Genomic DNA, 19,014 nt, shown 5'->3' with positions numbered 1-19,014 from the left:
GGCCCTTTAAGGAGACTGACTGACTTCCTGCAAACAAACCCCACCTCCTCCAGCTTGCTCTTCTGCAGCCATGCACTGCATTTCTTCATTTGGCAAATGTTTCAGATGTGTTTAATAACAATACAAGAACATTAAGAAAAAATTAAATGAATAACAACTACTTTTATTTATTTATTCGCCATGTTAGTGGGTAAGTAGAGGGATACTGTTAATTTTGAGAATTATGCAGCCAAAACTGTAAAGACTGAACATAAATTAAAAAAAAAAAAAAAAAAAGATTTAGGCTTCAGGCTCTTTTTTCACTTATTTTATCTCAACCTCACTCAGTTTCCTTTTTGGTAGGTAGCATGTTCCTGCAATAGAGAAGGCTGCAGTTTCAGGCTCTGGTACGGGGTCCCCGGGAGTCAGAACACACTGACATTTCAGAAAATCCAACATTTCACTAAACCCAGTGCCATTTCAGAAGACACAACAAAGTGTGACTTTGGCCAAAACTCTCAGGCCACCGGCAAATGTTCTGGTACTCCTGTCAGGCTGTCCGTCACTCCCTCTCTGCTTTGGAGGCAGAAACAATCGGACAACTTTAACCTGCATCACATATTGATAAAAGTTTGTTCATCATCAGACAAAAACGAGGAAAATACTCACTCATTTAGAAACTAAATAATAATTCCTGTACTTATTTACAGTATATCCTTATACTAACATAATAATTGGGAATTATTTCTAGTGGGGTTTCTTTCAATTCTAGTTTGTTTACATTTCACCTTGTTGAATATCACTTTTGGCTGTTGGTACAACCAGATTTAACTGCAGGTATCAAGTTTCTTCTTATATTAATTACTTTGTTCATGGTTCATGTACAACTCTTCCTTCTTCACATAAAGGCACTCATAGCTGTATAGAAAAACCCAGAGTTAGCTGAGCCATTGAAGAGTTTTGTAGTAAAAGTTATCCAGGATGGCCAATGTGAGGCTAAGTGAAGCCAGGTAATGAAAAGCTATCCTGGTATGTTGAACTTGCTTCATTTTACAGGCCTCCGATGCACCGAACAGATGTTTGGATACTCATCCACTGAATAAACTCTGAATTGACTTGGGTTCTGTCCAATCACCTATGAGAAGCATTGTCCCACCCTGTCTGTAATCTGAAATGTTGTTGTGTTTTGTGAAATGTTGTGTTTTCACTCTCAGGGCCACCGTACATTAGCTTGTATTGATTTGGAGTTTTTTTAAAGACTACATTCATGCAACATGCAGGCATTTTAACTATCTGACATTCTACGACTCTATAATAAAATGTGAAAATGTCATTGATCCAAGATTTTTTCTCCACATCTCTTCTCTTATTACTTCAGTAACTTTTTATTTATTTATTTATTTCTTGCAGACCCGCTGACCTCTCAGTGTGATCTCATCATGATTGTTACCAAGAAGCTCAAAGATAAAATCTTCTGACAATGTTATGTCAGTAAGGCTGTTGAGAGCTCGGTGTCTGTAGATGGTACAGCTGCACTGGCAGCAGCAGGTGCAGCGGCCTCCTTTACAGGAGGGGCAGTGACACTGTTTCTTCAGTAGAAACAGGGCTTGTTTAGACTACCAATGTGGCTTCTGAGATTACACATATTAGTATCAAGTTGTACCATAAAAGAAGCAGAAAAGATTTCAGGTAAGAGTGAGAATCTTGGAAATGCAGAGCAGGAGGAGGAAGGGAAGGAGAGAGAACAAAGGGCTGGTAATCTTCTTCCTCCAGGAGATTATGTCTTGGCGTGAATCCTGAGAGCTGGGCCGGATTATCCAATGGGCATTATGGGCACAGTCCCAGGGGCCCACACACACTTGGGGCCCAAACGAGCAGTTTGGGAAAGAAAGAAAAAGTTTGTTCTTTTCTTTTTTTTTCTCTTTAACTTTCAGATAATGACATCATGTATGACCACTAAAAAGCAGGGTGATATTTTTTTTAACCTGAACAGAATGATATAATTGGTCAAGTGCAAGTGTGGAAGCCATGGAAACAACCTCTACTCCAATGTGTTCAAATGACCCATCGCTGAACCAGTTCAAAATGAATGAAAGTAATAAAGTGGTTGTTTTAAACACAGGCGAAAAAGAGGAGAGGGAGGTGTCTTTATTGAGAGACGTGTCATCTATTCACATGTTCTTTGTCAAACGGAGCCGGAGGAGTCAGGATGAAGAAGTTGTGGAAGATGATGTGCAAGCTAACCCAGGACTGGCGGAGGCTGCTGTTTGTACCAAACGATGTCCGGTTCCTCCAAGATCTCTGGGTAGCCCAGTGATTTGTTATAGAAATAGCAGCTTCACAGATGGAAAAAAAACTCCCCACTCTTTAAGCTCTAAGTTGGCCTCTTGTCAGGGAGGAGAAGCACCAGTGAGGGCAGCAGGTGGTGTCAAACACAGTTAGCAGGTCAGTGTCAGGCACAGCAGGGGGCGCTGTTTCATGCCAGTTTGCCTCTTCTCCACTCCCATGGTTTGGTGGGTTTGGAAACCTGTTTAGATGTAATTCAGGGGTCTGACTGAACTTCAGTTGCTATGATGTGTCGTCTAACTGTGTATTTGTACATGTCCTCATGTGTCATTTGACTGCAATGATTTACATGTCGTGCAGATGTGTAGTCGTAACATTATTTCAATAAATTCAGATCATATTTACTGATCTTTCTTGTTACCATTATTTATTTATTTACCACTATTTTCCTGTTACTCTGATTGCTCCTGTTAGTATGACACTGATAAGGTGCCTGAAAAATAATGAAATACTAATTGCAGTGTTAGGGGTATTTCTTCCAGGGATGCTGGAAGAAATTAAGGCCGGCCGGTCAACATGTACAACAACACAGTCAGACAACAGGGACTGCAACAAGACAATACAGGGAGGCCTAAAGTGTGAAGTTGAGTTGACACAGACCGTTGTTTTGTCAGGTGAGAAATCCACACAGTCATGATTGTCAAACTTGTTTAGCATTAAGTAGGTTTACCTGAATTGAGGAGCCAAAAGGCAGCCCTAGTACGTGTGTTGCTTTTACTTTAAGTGCACTTTATATGTGTTGTCTGAGAAACGAAAGGATGAACTATCGAGCAGATAAACAGACTCATTCCTGGCCATATCAAAACTATCTGGTAAAGGATGGAGTTTTTATACTGGAAATCCACACAAAAGATACTTGTTTCCTTTTTATTTATTTAGGAGATTGAAAATTATTACCACCTGAGGCCAAGCACTATTTACAGATATGCAGCTAAGTAAATGTCAATTTGCTGAGATGCTGGAGGTCTAGTGTGACATCTAGTGGTAGTGATGATCATTTACAGAACTTCGTTTTTATTTTGTGCTTTTATTGACTCACTGGATTTACTACCAACACAGCTGAATAAAATACATATACATTCAAGACCAGGTGTATTTTGGACTGTTCCACTTTTGTTTTTCAGGCTTGAGCACATTCACTTTTAAATAGATTAATAGACACTAAAGTCAGGGTTGTGCTTGGACCACAGCCTGTTCCCCAGTTTTTCTGTCCCCTGTCTCTTTTTCCCTGTCTCCTCCTCCCGTGTGTGTGGGTGTCTGTGTGTGTCTCTGCTCTCCCTCTCTCTCCCAGCAGGGACATGGTCGCACAACTGGCATCCTGACACACCTGCATCACTCAATCAAACCTGTTGAAAAGCCCTGGTTGCTCACTCTCTCTGCAAGATTGTTCTGTTTCCCTATGGTAATACTCCAGGCCTCCAAAACTCTTGCAATCTCATATATTTTTGGAAATATCATTTGTTGTGATTTTGCTCTTACCTGATTCTCCTCCTCTGCTCCTGCTGATCCTGTTCCTGCAACTCCAACTCACCCACTGTCTCCACACACCACCAGCCCTGCCACTCACCTGTTGCCTCCTCCTCCATTACCTGCCACGCCATTCACCTGCTGGATTCCTCGGCCCCCCTGCTCATTCCCCACAAAAGAGACTCTGACCATTCTGAGCTGCTGTGGTCAAACAATAAACCATCTTTTATAATTACTACTGTTTGTCTGTGTATGAATCTGCTCTGGGGTCCAAGCCTGAAAATTAGTACAAGTCATAACACACTACATTAAAATGCCACAGCTTTAATTTAAGTAGGTTTACGTGAATTTGGAAAGTGAGAGATATGAACTTTTAGTGCCCAAATTTCATTGGTTCAAACTTAATTGGACAGATATGCATGACATCAAACAAAATCATCATATTTAATGACTGCCTGAAGTCTTGATCCAGGACGATACTGTGCAGGTTTTACTGTTTGATGTGTTGTTCTATAAATCAATAGTCATATTTAGTTTAACTTCTGTTTACTATATGATTCTCACAAAGTGTGACATGAGCTGTATGTGATGTCTCCAGATGGGTCTTGGTGGTCCAGAGTCAAAGCTGATTTTTATTCCCACTCTTTCCCCAACCACTAAGGCCTATGAAAATACAAAATTAAATCAAGTGTTGATTATTTGTTGTTACTGGTGGCTGCCTTCACAATGTGTGTTGTAAAGACAGTATGTTTTATTCACCTCAGGGCCCCATGTGAGGAATCACGTCTTCAATTTCTAGCATCAGACCAGACCCCCTCTCTGCAAAGCTACATTTTAGTCCATACAACTGTTATTTTGCAGCCAATTTTCACTTCCTGTTCTTTTAGTCTAAAATAAATTGGATGAAATCTTGTTTAAAAGCAGTTTCCTGAACTTTGATTAAAATGCTCATTCTTGATCTTGACTACATTAAAATATGTTCACAGTATTTTGTAAACTAATCTTTTGTTGCTAAAATATAGTGTTTGAATCAACTAAAACGAAAATGTTTTATTTGATTAAGATAAGATTCATCAGGAGAAAGATCTGGTCTTCTCATAATGCACTTCATAACACCAATGACTGTGTGAACAGTATGTTTATTAGAATAAAAGAAAACATTAATTTTCCTGTCAGTATTTGCAGGAACAGAGGCCTGAGTAGGCAAACAATAAAACCAATTCTGTCATGGCAATAATAAGATCAAACATGAAGCATCGGTCATCAACCTCTTTCACATAAACATATAACTGCAAGTACACAATCATTCTAAAGAAAAAAAAACATGGAAAAATATGAAGATGGAAATCTCTGTTCTATGTAAAAATGATTATAAAATAAAATAGAAAACTTAACTTTTCTAACAACTTTATCCCTTTTCATGTCAAGTCTCAGAGACAAGTTTCAGGCATTTTCATCATCAACAACACTTGATTCATTTAATCTCAGAACGTCCACCTTACAACTCATCTTATCGATCAGTTTTGCTGGATCCGTTCTTTCAAAACTCCCCTGAAAGACAGTTTCTTGGTAAAACAGGTAAATAATACAACAATAACTAAAAACTAAAACGACAAACTTTGTATTATCTGCTATAATACCTTGTAATGAGATCTGTACTAGACAAAAAATAAATAAAAAAGGAAAATTAAAATTATGACTCCCATTTTGTATTTTAAATCAAATACATTACATACATGTCACAGATCATACATTCCTGTTTTTAGAGAAATGAAAATCTGTCCATACTTTGTGACAAGTATCTTCATTCATTCTTTTAATGTTTCATTTAAATATTCAGTTGTAAAAATAAAAACCTACCTTTTAATGAAACAAAACTTTTTGTGTCTCATAGTCTTTGACAGTCTATCAATGTCTATCAAACAAATCATTTTTAATTAGACATGCGTTGTTTGTCTCCTCTCTTTAGTCCATTTTCAAAAATCGTGCTGCTTTATTTTATTTTTATGTTTTACTGCCACTCACTATATATTAAAAATATTATAAATTGTTTTCTTTTAATCACTTAAAGCTACTCTGTTACTTCTGAATAGAGCCGCAGGTCACCACTGACACATTTCATCCAGGCTTTGAATAGCTTCTCTTTTACTGCAGTATCTCCATTGTCGGGGAATTTCTCCCTCGCCCTCAAATTTTAATTTATAGTGGTCCTCCAGTTGCTTTTCAAATCTACACACAAACCATTTCCAGTACGTCAGTTGAGACTCATCAGGGGTAATTCTCCAGTTAGCAAACCTTGGTCCAGCAGTTCGGTACTGTTTATAGGGAATTCTCTCATATGAATCAGGATGGGAGTGGAACGATTGATCACTTGCAACTAATGTTGTGCAGAAATCAACAGAAAGTTTCTCTGTGTTTCTATAGCACCATCCATTGACTGCAGTGGAACGATGAAAAGGGACACTGTGGTCATCAGGGCTGTGATCTTCTATGGTGTTGGTACAAACTGCTGAACAGAATGGACACTTCTCCCAGCAGCACTTGCACAGCTGATCAATGAGGATTTGATCAGGTGTCAGCCTGAATTCACTCATGTTATTCAGTGAGAGCCTGCTCATCTCGTTCATGATGTGTTCAAGGCCTTTCTCGATCTCTTCTCTGAGAAAGTCAAAATTCTTTATGTCTCTGAAGTTCTGAGAACAAATGGCTTCAAACATCAGCTCATCTTTCAGCAAACTGGTAAATTCCTCCAGCCACATGTCTGTGTGTCCTCTCTGGGTTTTGACTCTCTCTGTTGCAGTAAATAAAGCCTGACTCACAAATTGTTTCATGTCCTCAACATTTTTCTTGAGTATATCCTGTGCTTTATCTCTGTGAGATGTGAAGATGTATTTCTTTACTTCCTCTTTTATAAACCTCTCTACCTGTTCCCTTGGATGTTTGATGTAGGTGATGAAACCTCTGAAGTCCTCTTTCTCTGCCAGTGACTTCAACACATGTTTCTCCAGGTTCAGTCTGTTCCCTTTGAATGTTGGGAAACTGCACCTCATCTCTCCAGCCACATCAATGGCAGTCTTGTTGCAGACAGCCTCAACAGTGGAAACCTTCAGTTTTTCACAGATCAACTCTCCAAGAACAACAGCAGAAGAGCTTCCTTTACAGAAGCTTCTGAAAATGTTGTAATATTGATGCTTTTTATTCTCTAAATAAATTAGAGCATCATTGTTCATCTTGAATTTCTTGTGGGACTCTGAAAGCCAACTCTTAGCTCTGTCAAACACATACAGTAAGAGATCAACTGTGAACTCCTTCTTCAGAGCATATTTCCTCTTTGATTCAAATGCTGTCACTTTTTCTTTCACATTTTTGGCCACTTCTAGCAAATAAGTTGGACTGTAGCCACTTGTAGCTACAGGTTTGCTCCTGATTGTATCAAGTGAATGTTTTTCAACATTGTCAATTAGGGATCTGATCAGTTGTTGGTCTTCATACTGAAAAGACCATTTAAAGTAATTTAATACTTTTCTACCTGCTTTTGAAACACGGTCACGCAATTGGCTAACTGTTCCCTGTCCTCTTGTGTCTCTTTCGCTCTCTTGAAGTTGTTGGTTTTCCTCACAATGCTCCTGATACTTGGTGAGGGTCACATAATCAAAGTAATCACAGATCTCTGATATGTTTTTGTATCTGCCACTGCTTTTGGATTCACCTATAAGAGCCCATTCAAAACCAAGTTCATACAGGATAATTACATGATCTTCCTCCAAGTTGATGTCTTCAATAGGTTTTGTATCTACAGTTAGTTCTCTCACCCAGCCTCTCCAGACAGAGTCAAACTGCTTCTGAAGTTCCTCTTCATCTTGTGTCTTGTCTTTTAACTGGTGAGCGAGCTCTTTGCTCTTCTGTAGCAGCTTGTTCTCAAACTCTGTCTTCTGACCATCAAGCTTTTTACAAGCTGTCTTCTGCTGAATAACTTCATTTAGTTTTCTTTTCACTCCTCTCACCTGTTCATCATGAAACTCCCTGATTTTGTTTTCAAATTGGCCTCGCCACTGAACCAGCATTTCTTTGTCTCTGTCATCATCAAAGTACTTTCTCATTTCTTTTTTGATTTCTTCATATGCTTTGCTCATTTCTTTAGAAAGATAACTGAGCTCAACCTTGTCAAGTTTTCCATTTTCAATTCTGTTATAAAGCTGGTTTTCAATGGTCAACATGTTGCTCCTCAGGGCCCAGGTCCAGTTCCCGTACTGGACCTCAAGGTTTCTGTACACTTTGATTTCAAGAGTGTTTTTGAAACTGAAAACAAAGTGTTCGTTCATCAGGGCTTTCCACAGGTCCTGGACTTTGCTTTTGAACTGTGACAGAGTGATCCCAGGAGACTGTGAAGCTTTGGAGAGGATGATGTTCTTCAGCTCTTGGACGCTGTCGCTATAACCTGGATTTGGAGGAGCCATAGGTGGACTTCCCTCCCATAGTTGGGCAAAGTATTTCACATCTTTTTGCACATCAAATGCAATGACATCACTGAAACACTCGGCATCACAAACCTCCTCTTTGGCAGCTAGTTGGGCCATCTGGTCCAGTTTTTCTTGCAGGCGTCTCTTTCCATCCATGTTTTTCTGTGCAGCTGCAATATCTGTAACATTCTGGTGAACAAACACACAACTTGGGGACAGTTTAACTTTCTTCATCCTCATGAAAGCCTGAACAACAATCTGCAGAATGTCCTGCATGTCAGCTGGATTCTCTCCAAAGATGTTGATCAGTGTCATGTTTCCCAGACCAACAACAAATGTTGCCAGTTCATTGTCGTGGTGAGGAGTGGTGTTACCGGCTAATTCAAGAGCACGCAGTCCTTCAGTGTCCACCACTAGAACGTAGTCAAACCTGAAGTCTTTCTTCCTCTCCTCTGACACTTTGACCAGCTGCATGAAGGCACCCTTGGTGCATCTGCCAGCACTCACTGCAAACTGTAACCCAAACATGGCATTCAGCATAGTTGATTTTCCACTGCTTTGTACGCCCAAAACTGACAACACAAACACTCTCTGGTCACCCAGTCTCTTGATGACTTCCTCTAAGAGACGAGAGATCCATGTTAAAGGCACATGACCTGCATCTCCATCCATCAGCTCCATGGGGTGTCCTGATATCATCAGCTCTGCAGCCAGCTCAGGGTATTTAGACCAGTCAGTCTGTCGCCTCTGTGTTTGTTTCTGCAGAGATTTATGGGCTTCATAGATCTGCCCCATTTCTCTAAAGATGTGCTCCAAACCAAAAGTTGCTGACTGCAGTTTTGATGATATTTGTTCAAGCTCAGTTTGTTTTCTGTTTAATTGATCAGACTTGTCATGTTTCTTCTTCAGAGCCAAGACCTCAGACCACTTGTCATGATAGCTTTGGAGAATTGAATTGAGATCGTCAGTGGAGAGAGCATCTATTAAGATCTGAGTCCATTTCAGGAAATACTCTTTGTCTGTTGATGGCAAAGATGAGAGACTTTCAATGAACAACTTCATCAGTTCACTACAGGAAGCATCACATTGTTTCTGTCGTATTTTCTTCAGTTCCTGTTGCTTTTCACTTTTCTCCTTCTCAGTGTTTCCTTTGAGATGATGCAGTTCTTTGTTTATTCTGCACCACTCATGCCACAGTCGGCCTTGACAAGGGAGGAATTTATCTTTGATTCTTGACACGTTCGTCTCTTGAAGCAAATTCATTATTTTCATAGCAGCAGATTTCCCTTTTTGGCAGACTGCATCATCTTCATCCACTCTGATTCCAGAGACCTTGGCCATGGTTTCAAGCTGGAAGGATGTATGTGGTCCAGACAAAATCTCTCCAATGATCCTTTTCAGTTCTTCAGAAATATCTGACCGGCTTCGGTCATTTAGACCCATTTTGAATGTTCCCTTTTTTATCTCAACAGCATCACAACTGTCATCAACAATGAGACAAATGAGAGGCTTTGAAGACTTCAGAAGATCTGAGAAAACTGTAGCACTTTTGTCACCCTTTTTTGGAGTTGATAACAGGACAACATTGACTGAAGATTTTTCAATCAGTATGTCACGCTGTTTTTCAAATGTCAGAGCATCACCATGAAGATTACAGAAGGCAGTGCAGTCAGTGAAGGCATCATCGGGTTTTCCAGCAGGACAGTACCAGGCGATCTCTGCCACACCATCCATCAAATGGCGAGATTTGGTGCTACCTGGGCAGTTTCTGTGGAAGAAGGTGTTGTGACGGTCGTTGATCAAAGTGTTGATCAGCTCAGATTTAGACACTGAAAGTGAACCCAGGCGGAAAAATGACACCATGGGTGTCTCAGCTTCACAGATGGGCAAACTCTTGTTGTTGTTTGAATTATCTTTGGTTTGAGTTATCTTCCATGTTTTTCTTATTTGTCTGAATGTCCACAGAGGACACTCAATGTACATTTTGACTGGGTCAGGAACAAGCAAAGGTAAGGCGTACTGACACTGAGAGAGCTTTGTCATCATGTTCTGCTTCAGGAAACTGTCTGAGCAGTGAAATACTGCCATTTGAATGTCCACGGGATGAATGTGATTCTGTTTTGATTGATTGTGGTCCACACTGGTGCTAAAAAAAGCATTGAAAAGACTTTCTTCTGTGTCAACAGTGTCAAACAGTGGAACAGACGTTGACTGGCTCACCTCAGCAGTGTCTTGTCTTACAGGAATATCTCTGGCTCTGTAATCTAACATCATCAACCTCTGAAGAAAAGTATGAGCTAGATCTTTCTCAGGTGTTTCATGGTCCTGTTTCACAGGTGGACCTATTTGAAGAAAATCTGCGGGAGACAACTTCTGGTGATGTTTGTGTTGAAGGTGGAGTCTTCTGAGTAGTGTTGCAGTCTCTCTTTGACATTGTTCCTTACAGCTGATTTCTTCAGAATTCTTCATGGGATCTTCTTGATATTGATCCTTCAAAGAAATTGTAATGTATGTTTATCATTAACACTTTGTGCAATGGGATGTGGAGTAAATATTCTTATTTCAGGTGAATTTCAGGTGTCTTACTTTGTTCTTGTTTCCAGTCCTGTCTTCATTTGTGATGCCTGTTCATTTGAAGGACAGAAAAAGTAGTCACAGGTTACACAAACATGACTGAATAAGTATTAGATTTAGTGGTGTTATCTTTATTAGTCTTACTAAAACATACAAGCATTTCAATTCATCAGTCCTGTAGTGGAAGCCATTATGCTAAAGAGTATTGATTTACTCATATAATATTGTTTGAGGCTGTGTTTTGTTGTATTGCATTCCAGCCCATACTGTTGTGTGTATAAGAGATTTTGTAATGATGTGGTGTTTTTGCTGAGCTTTTTCTCTTACCTTTTGTAACAGGTGTTGTTACAGTGATGACCCCAGGTTTTCTTGATTGATACACCAGTATCAATTAAACTTAAAATTTTGATTTAATACTGTCATTAGTATTTAGGGTAAAGGTTTAGGTTTTTATTTTTGGCGGGGGAATATTTTGTCAGAGAGCTAAAATAAACATTTGTATATGTGCACTTGATATCTATCGTTTTTTTCCTTTACACACAAAAGAGCCTGATTCCCTAAAAAGTTGAATATGTTTTTGCTGATATATATTGACTGAAAACCAGACATGTAAAGAAAACTTACATTTTATGTGATTGATAGAAAGACAAAATGTATCCCGAAATTTGATGTGATTTTGAAGAAACAGATGTATAAAAACCTGGAGGTTGTGTGCAACTGTTTGCCATGAGCCAGAGCTCCCCTGAGAGCCTGCAGCTCACCTGTCTGTGCCTCTGTGTTGCTCAGGCTGCTGCTTTCGCAAACAAATCAGTTGGACAAGCTGTGATTAATTTACTTTACAAATAACTTTCATGTCTACTTAATAAAGAAGACAAATGTTTGATTTGATCACAGAACTTTTCTTATTAGATGAGCTCATCTGTTACATACACTTCAGTTCTTTAAAAAGGACCTAATGTCTTAAATTCTTCATAGCTTCTTCTTCTCAGCAACTAGCTGAGACATTAAAAATTAACCCCTAAAAATGAATTTCACAATTTACAATCTTAACTGATATCAACGAGAAGATACCTGATTAATAGCAGTTTGTCATTAATGCTGCAAATTGTATTCCTTAATGTTTCTCAAACATTTACATCAGTGCTTCGTAGCTATTTATGAATTAAGCTTTCAATGACTTTGACAACCCAGAACCAACTTCTACAGTCTAGATTAATAGTAAATGAACCCCTAAAATTGAACTTCACTATTTACAATCTTAACTGATGTTAGTTTGTCCAGTGAAGATGTTTTCAGTTCTGTAACATTTGAAATGTTTCAATTATAAATACTAACCACTTCATATTCGCCACTGTTTACCAGCATAGATCCTAGCAGTAACCCTCTGTAGAGTTAAAATGGGAAAATCGTTTTTTGGTGGGGACAATTCAGTAACAGCATCAGAATAGTTGGGTTAGGCAGGTATTTGTGATGGTAAGGGGCTTGGGAGTGTACTATGTCAATGAGTATGTGTGTGTGTGTGTGTGTGTGTGTGTGTATATATATCCATACATGGTGCTGCTGCCTAGGATTTTAACCTTGTACATGATTTATCTCTAGATTTGTGCTACAGTTCATGTCTAACAGAGTGGTCTATTGTATATATTTTCTATCTAGATTCTTTATCTGTTACAATGTTGCTAAAAGTCTTCTTTCTTGCAAAATATCATTATCTAAGTACAGTACACAAATTCAAACATTAGTGTGTTTCTCTTCTTAGACCTACTCTCCAGGTGCAAGACAGAGTAAAGCAAGTATCAGTCAAACTAATACACCTTGCAATCTACATTTTTAATATATTGCTTCTTGTGACTGACCTTTTAGTGCTGAGCTGAAGACCTTCACTAGATCATTCCTGTTGATCTTTTCTAAAATCTTGTTTGTCATCTCGACAACTTCATCATGTTCATAGGTCTGAACCATCAGGGTCACAGTGACCCACGTTTTCGCCTTCTCCAAATCACATGGTGGTATGGGTCTCTTTCCTTTGAGGTTGCCTTCTGTTCCCAGATAGAATTTGAAGCGCTCATGTTGATCGTTGGTCAACTTGTCCAGAGTGTCCAAGAGAGCCTCTCTCAACATTGTGTTTCCCTGGCAAAAATCAGAGAATGTTGTCAACCTGAAGGACAATTAGTTGCAGTTGTGTTATCACTTCCACTTCTCTTCTCTGGGTTTTCTCAGTAGGCTGAGAGAATGACACAGTCACCTTTGATTAAGTGTCAGACAAACTCTGGAGGATCATCAGTTAAAACCACATCCCCTGTTTATCAGACCTAGCAACAGATTGAGATAGAGTTCATCCACCTTAAAGATCAAAAACCCCAAAGACCAAACCACATCAACAGGCTTATTGCATAAGAGCAAAGTGTATATTATTTGTTTAAACATGACTGTACAAGTACGTACAAGTCCAATGTAATGAGGAGGACAAGGACACCTGCTCTGGGAACAGCAGGGACACGTCTTGCACACAGGAGATGATTTGAAAAAGGGCAAGGGCAAAGAGCAAAGGAGGCTGATCCATTTTATACTGGAACAACTTCCCTGAACAGATGAGGAGACACAACTGATGCTACCAACATTGTGCCTCTGACGATTCTAATGACTGTCAAGTCTCCTTAACAACTTACATATGCTGACTTATATAATTCACACTCTGTATTAAGAAAGGTGTGAAGGAGCCACAGAGGTTTAAATGTCTGCAACTCCACAAAACAAATGCTTTTTTTTATTTTGGTGAGTAAAGACAGTCTTGAAGTCAAGACCAGAACTCTGTTTAACTAGAGGTAAAACATTTTTACATACAGCCCACATACCTCTTCAAGACTTAATCAAAGACCTTACAGTGATACTGGTATTTATTGTTTCACTTTGAACGTTTGGAACATGGCCTTGTTTTAGTTTACAGCAATCACTCTTGATGTTTAAATACAATACTGATTAAATTTCTAAGAGTGATTTAATATATTTCTTCACCATAAGATGGCAAAAATAAACCCAAATATTGGGATAACCCAAAATCTTAGACCAAGACTGGTTATTACATCATCTTTTTACATTATTGAAACTTATCCTTACTGTATAAAATGACATACATTTTTCTTAAGTGTTTTTATCTTGCTCTCTCTCTCTATCTCTCTCTCTCTCTCTCTCACACACACACACACACAAAGACAGGTTGTCTACTGTCAGAGCATGAATGCTATTTGACAATATTGCTTATTTCCAACATTCGTGTTAACAAAACATATTAAATATGAGAGACATTCATAAGGAAATGAAGGAAAAACAAGTTGTAGAATTTCATAAAAAAGTTATAATAATATTACATATTACATACATACAATTCTAACAGCAATTCTCTCCATGAGTACTAACTTGTAAACAGCTCTCTGTCTGTGCTAGTCTGTGTGTCTATCTGTCTGATTAGAGCACTATCTGCACCTGTATGTAGCTGAAAGACACAGAACAGACACAAATCTGAGTGAGAATTTGTCTCAGTATTCATGGTATTTATTCTAAATGCTGAATCAGCATTCACAAATAATAAAGAAAAAGGATAACAATATATGTGAATGCTGAATCAGCACACACATAACTAATCTAACAACAAAAACAGAACACTCCAAATCAAACTACAGTGCATCTGGAAAGTATTCACAGCGCTTCACTTTTTTCACATTTTGTTGCGTTACAGCCTTATTCCGAAATGGATTTAATTCATTTTTTACCTCAAAATTCTACACACAATACACTATAATGACAAAGTGAAAAAAGTTTGCTTGAAATTTTTGCAAATATATTAAAAATAAAAAACAAAAAAAATCACATGTACATAAGTATTCACAGCCTTTGCCATGACACTCAGAATTGAGCTCAGGTGCATCCTGTTTCCACTGATCATCCTTCAGATGTTTCTACAACTTGATTGATGTCCACCTGTGGTAAATTCAGTTGATTGGACATGATTTGGAAAGGCACACACCTGTCTATGTAAGGTCCTATAGTTGACAGTGCATGTCAGAGCACAAACCAAGCCATGAAGTCCAAGGAATTGTCTGTAGACCTCCGAGACAGGATTGTATCGAGGCACAGATCTGGGGAAGGGTACAGAAAAATTCCTGCAGCATTGAAGGTCCCAATGAGCACAGTGGACTCCATCATCCATAAATGGAAGAAGTTTGGAGCCACCAGGACTCTTCCTAGAGCTGGCTGCCCGGCCAATCTGAGCGATCGGGGCAGAAGGGCCTTAGTCATGGAGGTGACCAAGAACCCGATGGTCACTCTGACAGTGCTCCAGCATTGCTCTGTGGAGAGAGGAGAACCTTCCAGAAGGACAACCGTTTCTGCAGCACTCCACCAATCAGGCCTGTATGGTAGAGAGGCCAGAGGGAAGCCACTCCTCAGTAAAAGGCACATGACAGCCTGCCTGGAGTTTGCCAGAAGGCACCTGAAGGACTCTCAGACCATGAGAAACAAAATTCTCTGGTCTGATGAAACAAAGATTGAACTCTTTGGCCTGAATGCCAAGCGTCATGTCTGGAGGAAACCAGGTACCGCTCATCACCTGGCCAGTACCATCCCTACAGTGAAGCATGGTGGTGGCAGCATCATGCTGTGGGGATGTTTTTCAGCAGCAGGAACTGGGAGACTAGTCAGGGTCGAGGGAAAGATGAATGCAGCGATGTGCAGAGACATCCTCGATGATAACCTGCTCCAGAGCACTCTGGACCTCGGACTGGGGCGAAGGTTCATTTTCCAACAGGACAACAACCCTAAGCACACAGCCATGACAGCAAAGGAGTGGCTTCTCTGTGAACTCTGTGAATGTCCGAGTGGCCCAACCAGAGCCCAGACTTGAACCCGATTGAACATCTCTGGAGAGATGTGAAAATGGTTGTGGCACCGACGCTCCCCATCCAACCTGATGGAGCTTGAGAGGTTCTGCAGAGAAGAATGGGAGAAACTGCCCAAAAATAGGTGTGCCAAATTTGTAGCATCATACTCAAAAAGACTTGAGGCTGTAACTGCAGCCAAAGGTGCTTCAACAAGGTATTGAGCAAAGGCTGTGAATACTTATATACATGTTATATTTTTGTTTTTTATTTTTAATAAATTTGCAAAAGTTTCAAGCAAACTGTTTTCACTTTGTCATTATGGGATATTGTGTGTAGAATTCTGAGGTAAAAAATGAATTTAATCAATTTTGGAATAAGTCTGTAACATAACAAAATGTGGAAAAAGTGAAGCGCAGTGAATACTTTCCAGATGCACTGTATAGTCTGTATAGTCAAATATTTTTGACTATACAGTGGGAGACTGCAAAATTTCCATACAGGCTATGTATAGACAGCCTCATCTCAATGCTGTATGTATTGGAAATACAAATACATTACCATTAAATGTTATGTCCAATCAAAGATGTATGTAGTCTACAAATAATTTCATTTACTATCATTTTCAATTGCAGTTTATAGAATGGAGGAATTGCAAGTATTTCTTGAATGCAGTATTACTACTGCAAATGTGCACATGAACCACTTGTACAGGTGAAACAACATAAACTATAGAGAGAAGAGCAATATGTGTGTACTCCCTCTTCCCATACAGGGAGGGGATAGATTTACAGCATGGCTTGAAAACTAGGTTGTACATGAATTAATCATTAACAGTTTGAAGAACTTTGGTACAGCTTTTAGAAATAGTTGGCAACAACACAGGATTTTTCATACACTGGGTGAAATGTAGGCTACAGCATTTTTTGACAATGATCCAATCTATGTTTTCTGCTTTCTCTTTACATGCTTTCACGTCAACTTTCAACACAACTATAACAAAAGTTATGGACACCATGTCCTAATACTTAATATGCCCCGTACACACACAGAGACCAAAATCATGAAGAGATGGCAGATATTGTGATATGAGTCATGGTGTCAGTTGGAAAGTTAACTTTTGTTCATTTTCACTGAGAAGAATGGGAGTAACTGCCAAAATATAAAAATGATGCTGATGTGATTTTTGTTGGGTCTTGTTCCAAACAAGTACGTTATAGATACCTGAAGCTCAGCAACAGACCTTCTAATGCCTGTTGTTACAGTTTGTTAAATGATCTGTTTATTCATTGATAGAACTACTATATATACTGTGTGAAAGAATGTATTTCCATTTAAGTTAGGTCAATTGTAAAGGCTGCTTTCCCTCATATTTATTTAGGAAGGAGCCGTAATCATTTTCCAGGGAGTCTAATTTGATTATTATCATAGTTTACCACTAACTTTAGGTGTTTATTTTTGTGTAGTTTGTTGCATATAACAGTTGAAAACATGGATATGTACAGTAAATCACTCGTTCTGTCATTAGTCATGTTGATCTAATTTAATCATTCTTGAAAAGTAAGATGTTAAAACAGCTGCAATTTCAACGTTGATTCGTCTTTCAAATTCAAAACCTTTGACATGCAAGGACTAAATTCAATTATGTTAAAAGGTAAGATGTTGAAACAATGTAGTGAAATCAACACTGATTTATCTTTCAAAATAGGTGAAAGGTGTTGAGGTGTTGTAAAGCCTAATAGTAGTGGGGACAAAGGATCTTCTCAGTCTCTCTGTCCTGCTGCAGCATATGAACACACTATCATGTGTATAAATAAATAGATAAAAATATTACAAACAAATAAATGAAACAGAGACGCTTTATGACCCTTTTGGCCTGCCATAATTCTAGAGTTTGGAGTGATAACAAAAAGAAAACAGAAAGTAACACAGCCGAAACGCTGAGACATTATGACTTAGAGATAAATGGTTATTATGAGATTAACTTTATGATGGAAAGATGTGCAACTTGCAAAGCTTCAGTATTTATAAGTGTTTATGTTTATTCATACAGGTGTAGTAACTTTCACAAATAACTATCAAATACTGTAATCAGGTATAGTTTTGAACCACTCTTTTTCTCTTTTCCCGTTTATGATAGCTGCAGTTTGTAGCTACTTTGTTGAATAAGAGTTTCAAAATATAGGATGAGTTAGAAAAATTCCACTGTTTATAGTAATATTTGGTGTAGCTACTATAATTAATTTCTACAGCAACCATATGAAAAAAACCCCAATTACAGTCATCAACTGTATACAAAGCCAAAACGTTCTCTCAAATTTGTTCAAAAGTCACTGATAAATGTCCATAAATACATGACCAAAGACAAAATGTATGAACAATAAAATCATGACTTGAGACATTCCTGTCATTATACATTGTTGGAACCTCTTACAGAATTCACAGAGGTCATGGAGGACTGGTGAGCTGACAAGTCAAAAGTCATACTTTGATCACAGAGCAAAAACAAGAAGCAGAAGCAGCAAACATCTTTTGTAAAGTTAAAGATGTACAAAGAAATAGTGTTGGCAGTTGTTTGCTAAGAGGTCAACAACTCCCATAGGTTTAATGCTGGTTTCTGAGTTGTGAGTCCGTCTGTCACCAAGAGGTTAAAAATCTCTCTCTTTTCACAATCATCATTGATCTTCGTCTCACACTGATTTATTGTTAATGTCTACCTGCTAATTTTTTTTTTTTTTTCAAAAAATTAAGCACTCTTTACCTTTGCTATTCTTCCTTTTCATTCTGATTGCGGAAAAGGCTTCGTCAGGGCATTTCCTGGTTTGTAAGAACAAGATCTGGTTTTACCCTAAAGGCGGTGATGATCCGGGGACTGTTGTAGTCTAATTGAACTACAAGTCCCTTGTTTCCCACCTCTGCAGACGTCAAGTCGGGTTGTGTGCCTGATTTGGTTTTGAACGTCAGGGGCGAGCGGGAGTGTGTAAGTGGAGCGGACTCAGTCTGCACATCAGTGTTGTGGTAATAGTGACATTCACGTATAAGGGGAGTAGTCTAAATACAGTTGACAGTTTCTGTGACGAGGAGCGGAGAGGTCAGGCTAACAATGTTCATACATAACTCTGCGTTTGTGAGTTTAAATTACTTCTGTTAACTGTTCAGTGTTTTGGCTCGTTATTAGTAATAAGTGCCACCAGTGGGCCAGAGGACACGAGTTCTGTCCCTGGGAAGAAATGAATCAGGAGGTGGTTCAGGATTATTACAGCAGAATAAGGAGTACATGATGTTTTTGTCCCTCATGTGTCCACATGGCGACA

The 19,014-nt window shown here is 38.8% G+C and overlaps 1 protein-coding gene across 1 annotated transcript; it reads right to left on the bottom strand.

The window, feature by feature from the left end:
- Nucleotides 1-4,911: 4,911 nt before the first annotated feature.
- On the bottom strand, nucleotides 4,912-18,583 carry LOC139618415 (interferon-induced very large GTPase 1-like). The gene is made up of 4 exons (XM_071474311.1): nucleotides 18,462-18,583; nucleotides 12,683-12,956; nucleotides 10,839-10,876; nucleotides 4,912-10,742 (listed from the first exon to the last, which is right to left on the bottom strand). Exons 2-4 carry the CDS (start codon nucleotides 12,945-12,947, stop codon nucleotides 5,895-5,897), a joined length of 5,151 nt encoding a protein of 1,716 aa, XP_071330412.1. The 5' UTR covers nucleotides 12,948-12,956; nucleotides 18,462-18,583; the 3' UTR covers nucleotides 4,912-5,894.
- Between the last annotated feature and the right edge of the window lie 431 nt (nucleotides 18,584-19,014).

This window comes from Trachinotus anak, unplaced genomic scaffold (genome assembly GCF_046630095.1).
Source record: "Trachinotus anak isolate AG129_WGS33_773 ecotype Australia unplaced genomic scaffold, CSIRO_AGI_Tana_v1 ptg000003l, whole genome shotgun sequence".
Classification (NCBI taxonomy): domain Eukaryota; kingdom Metazoa; phylum Chordata; class Actinopteri; order Carangiformes; family Carangidae; genus Trachinotus; species Trachinotus anak.
The sequence above is the reverse complement of the archived record's forward strand: the minus strand, read 5'-3'. Positions and strand labels throughout refer to the sequence as shown.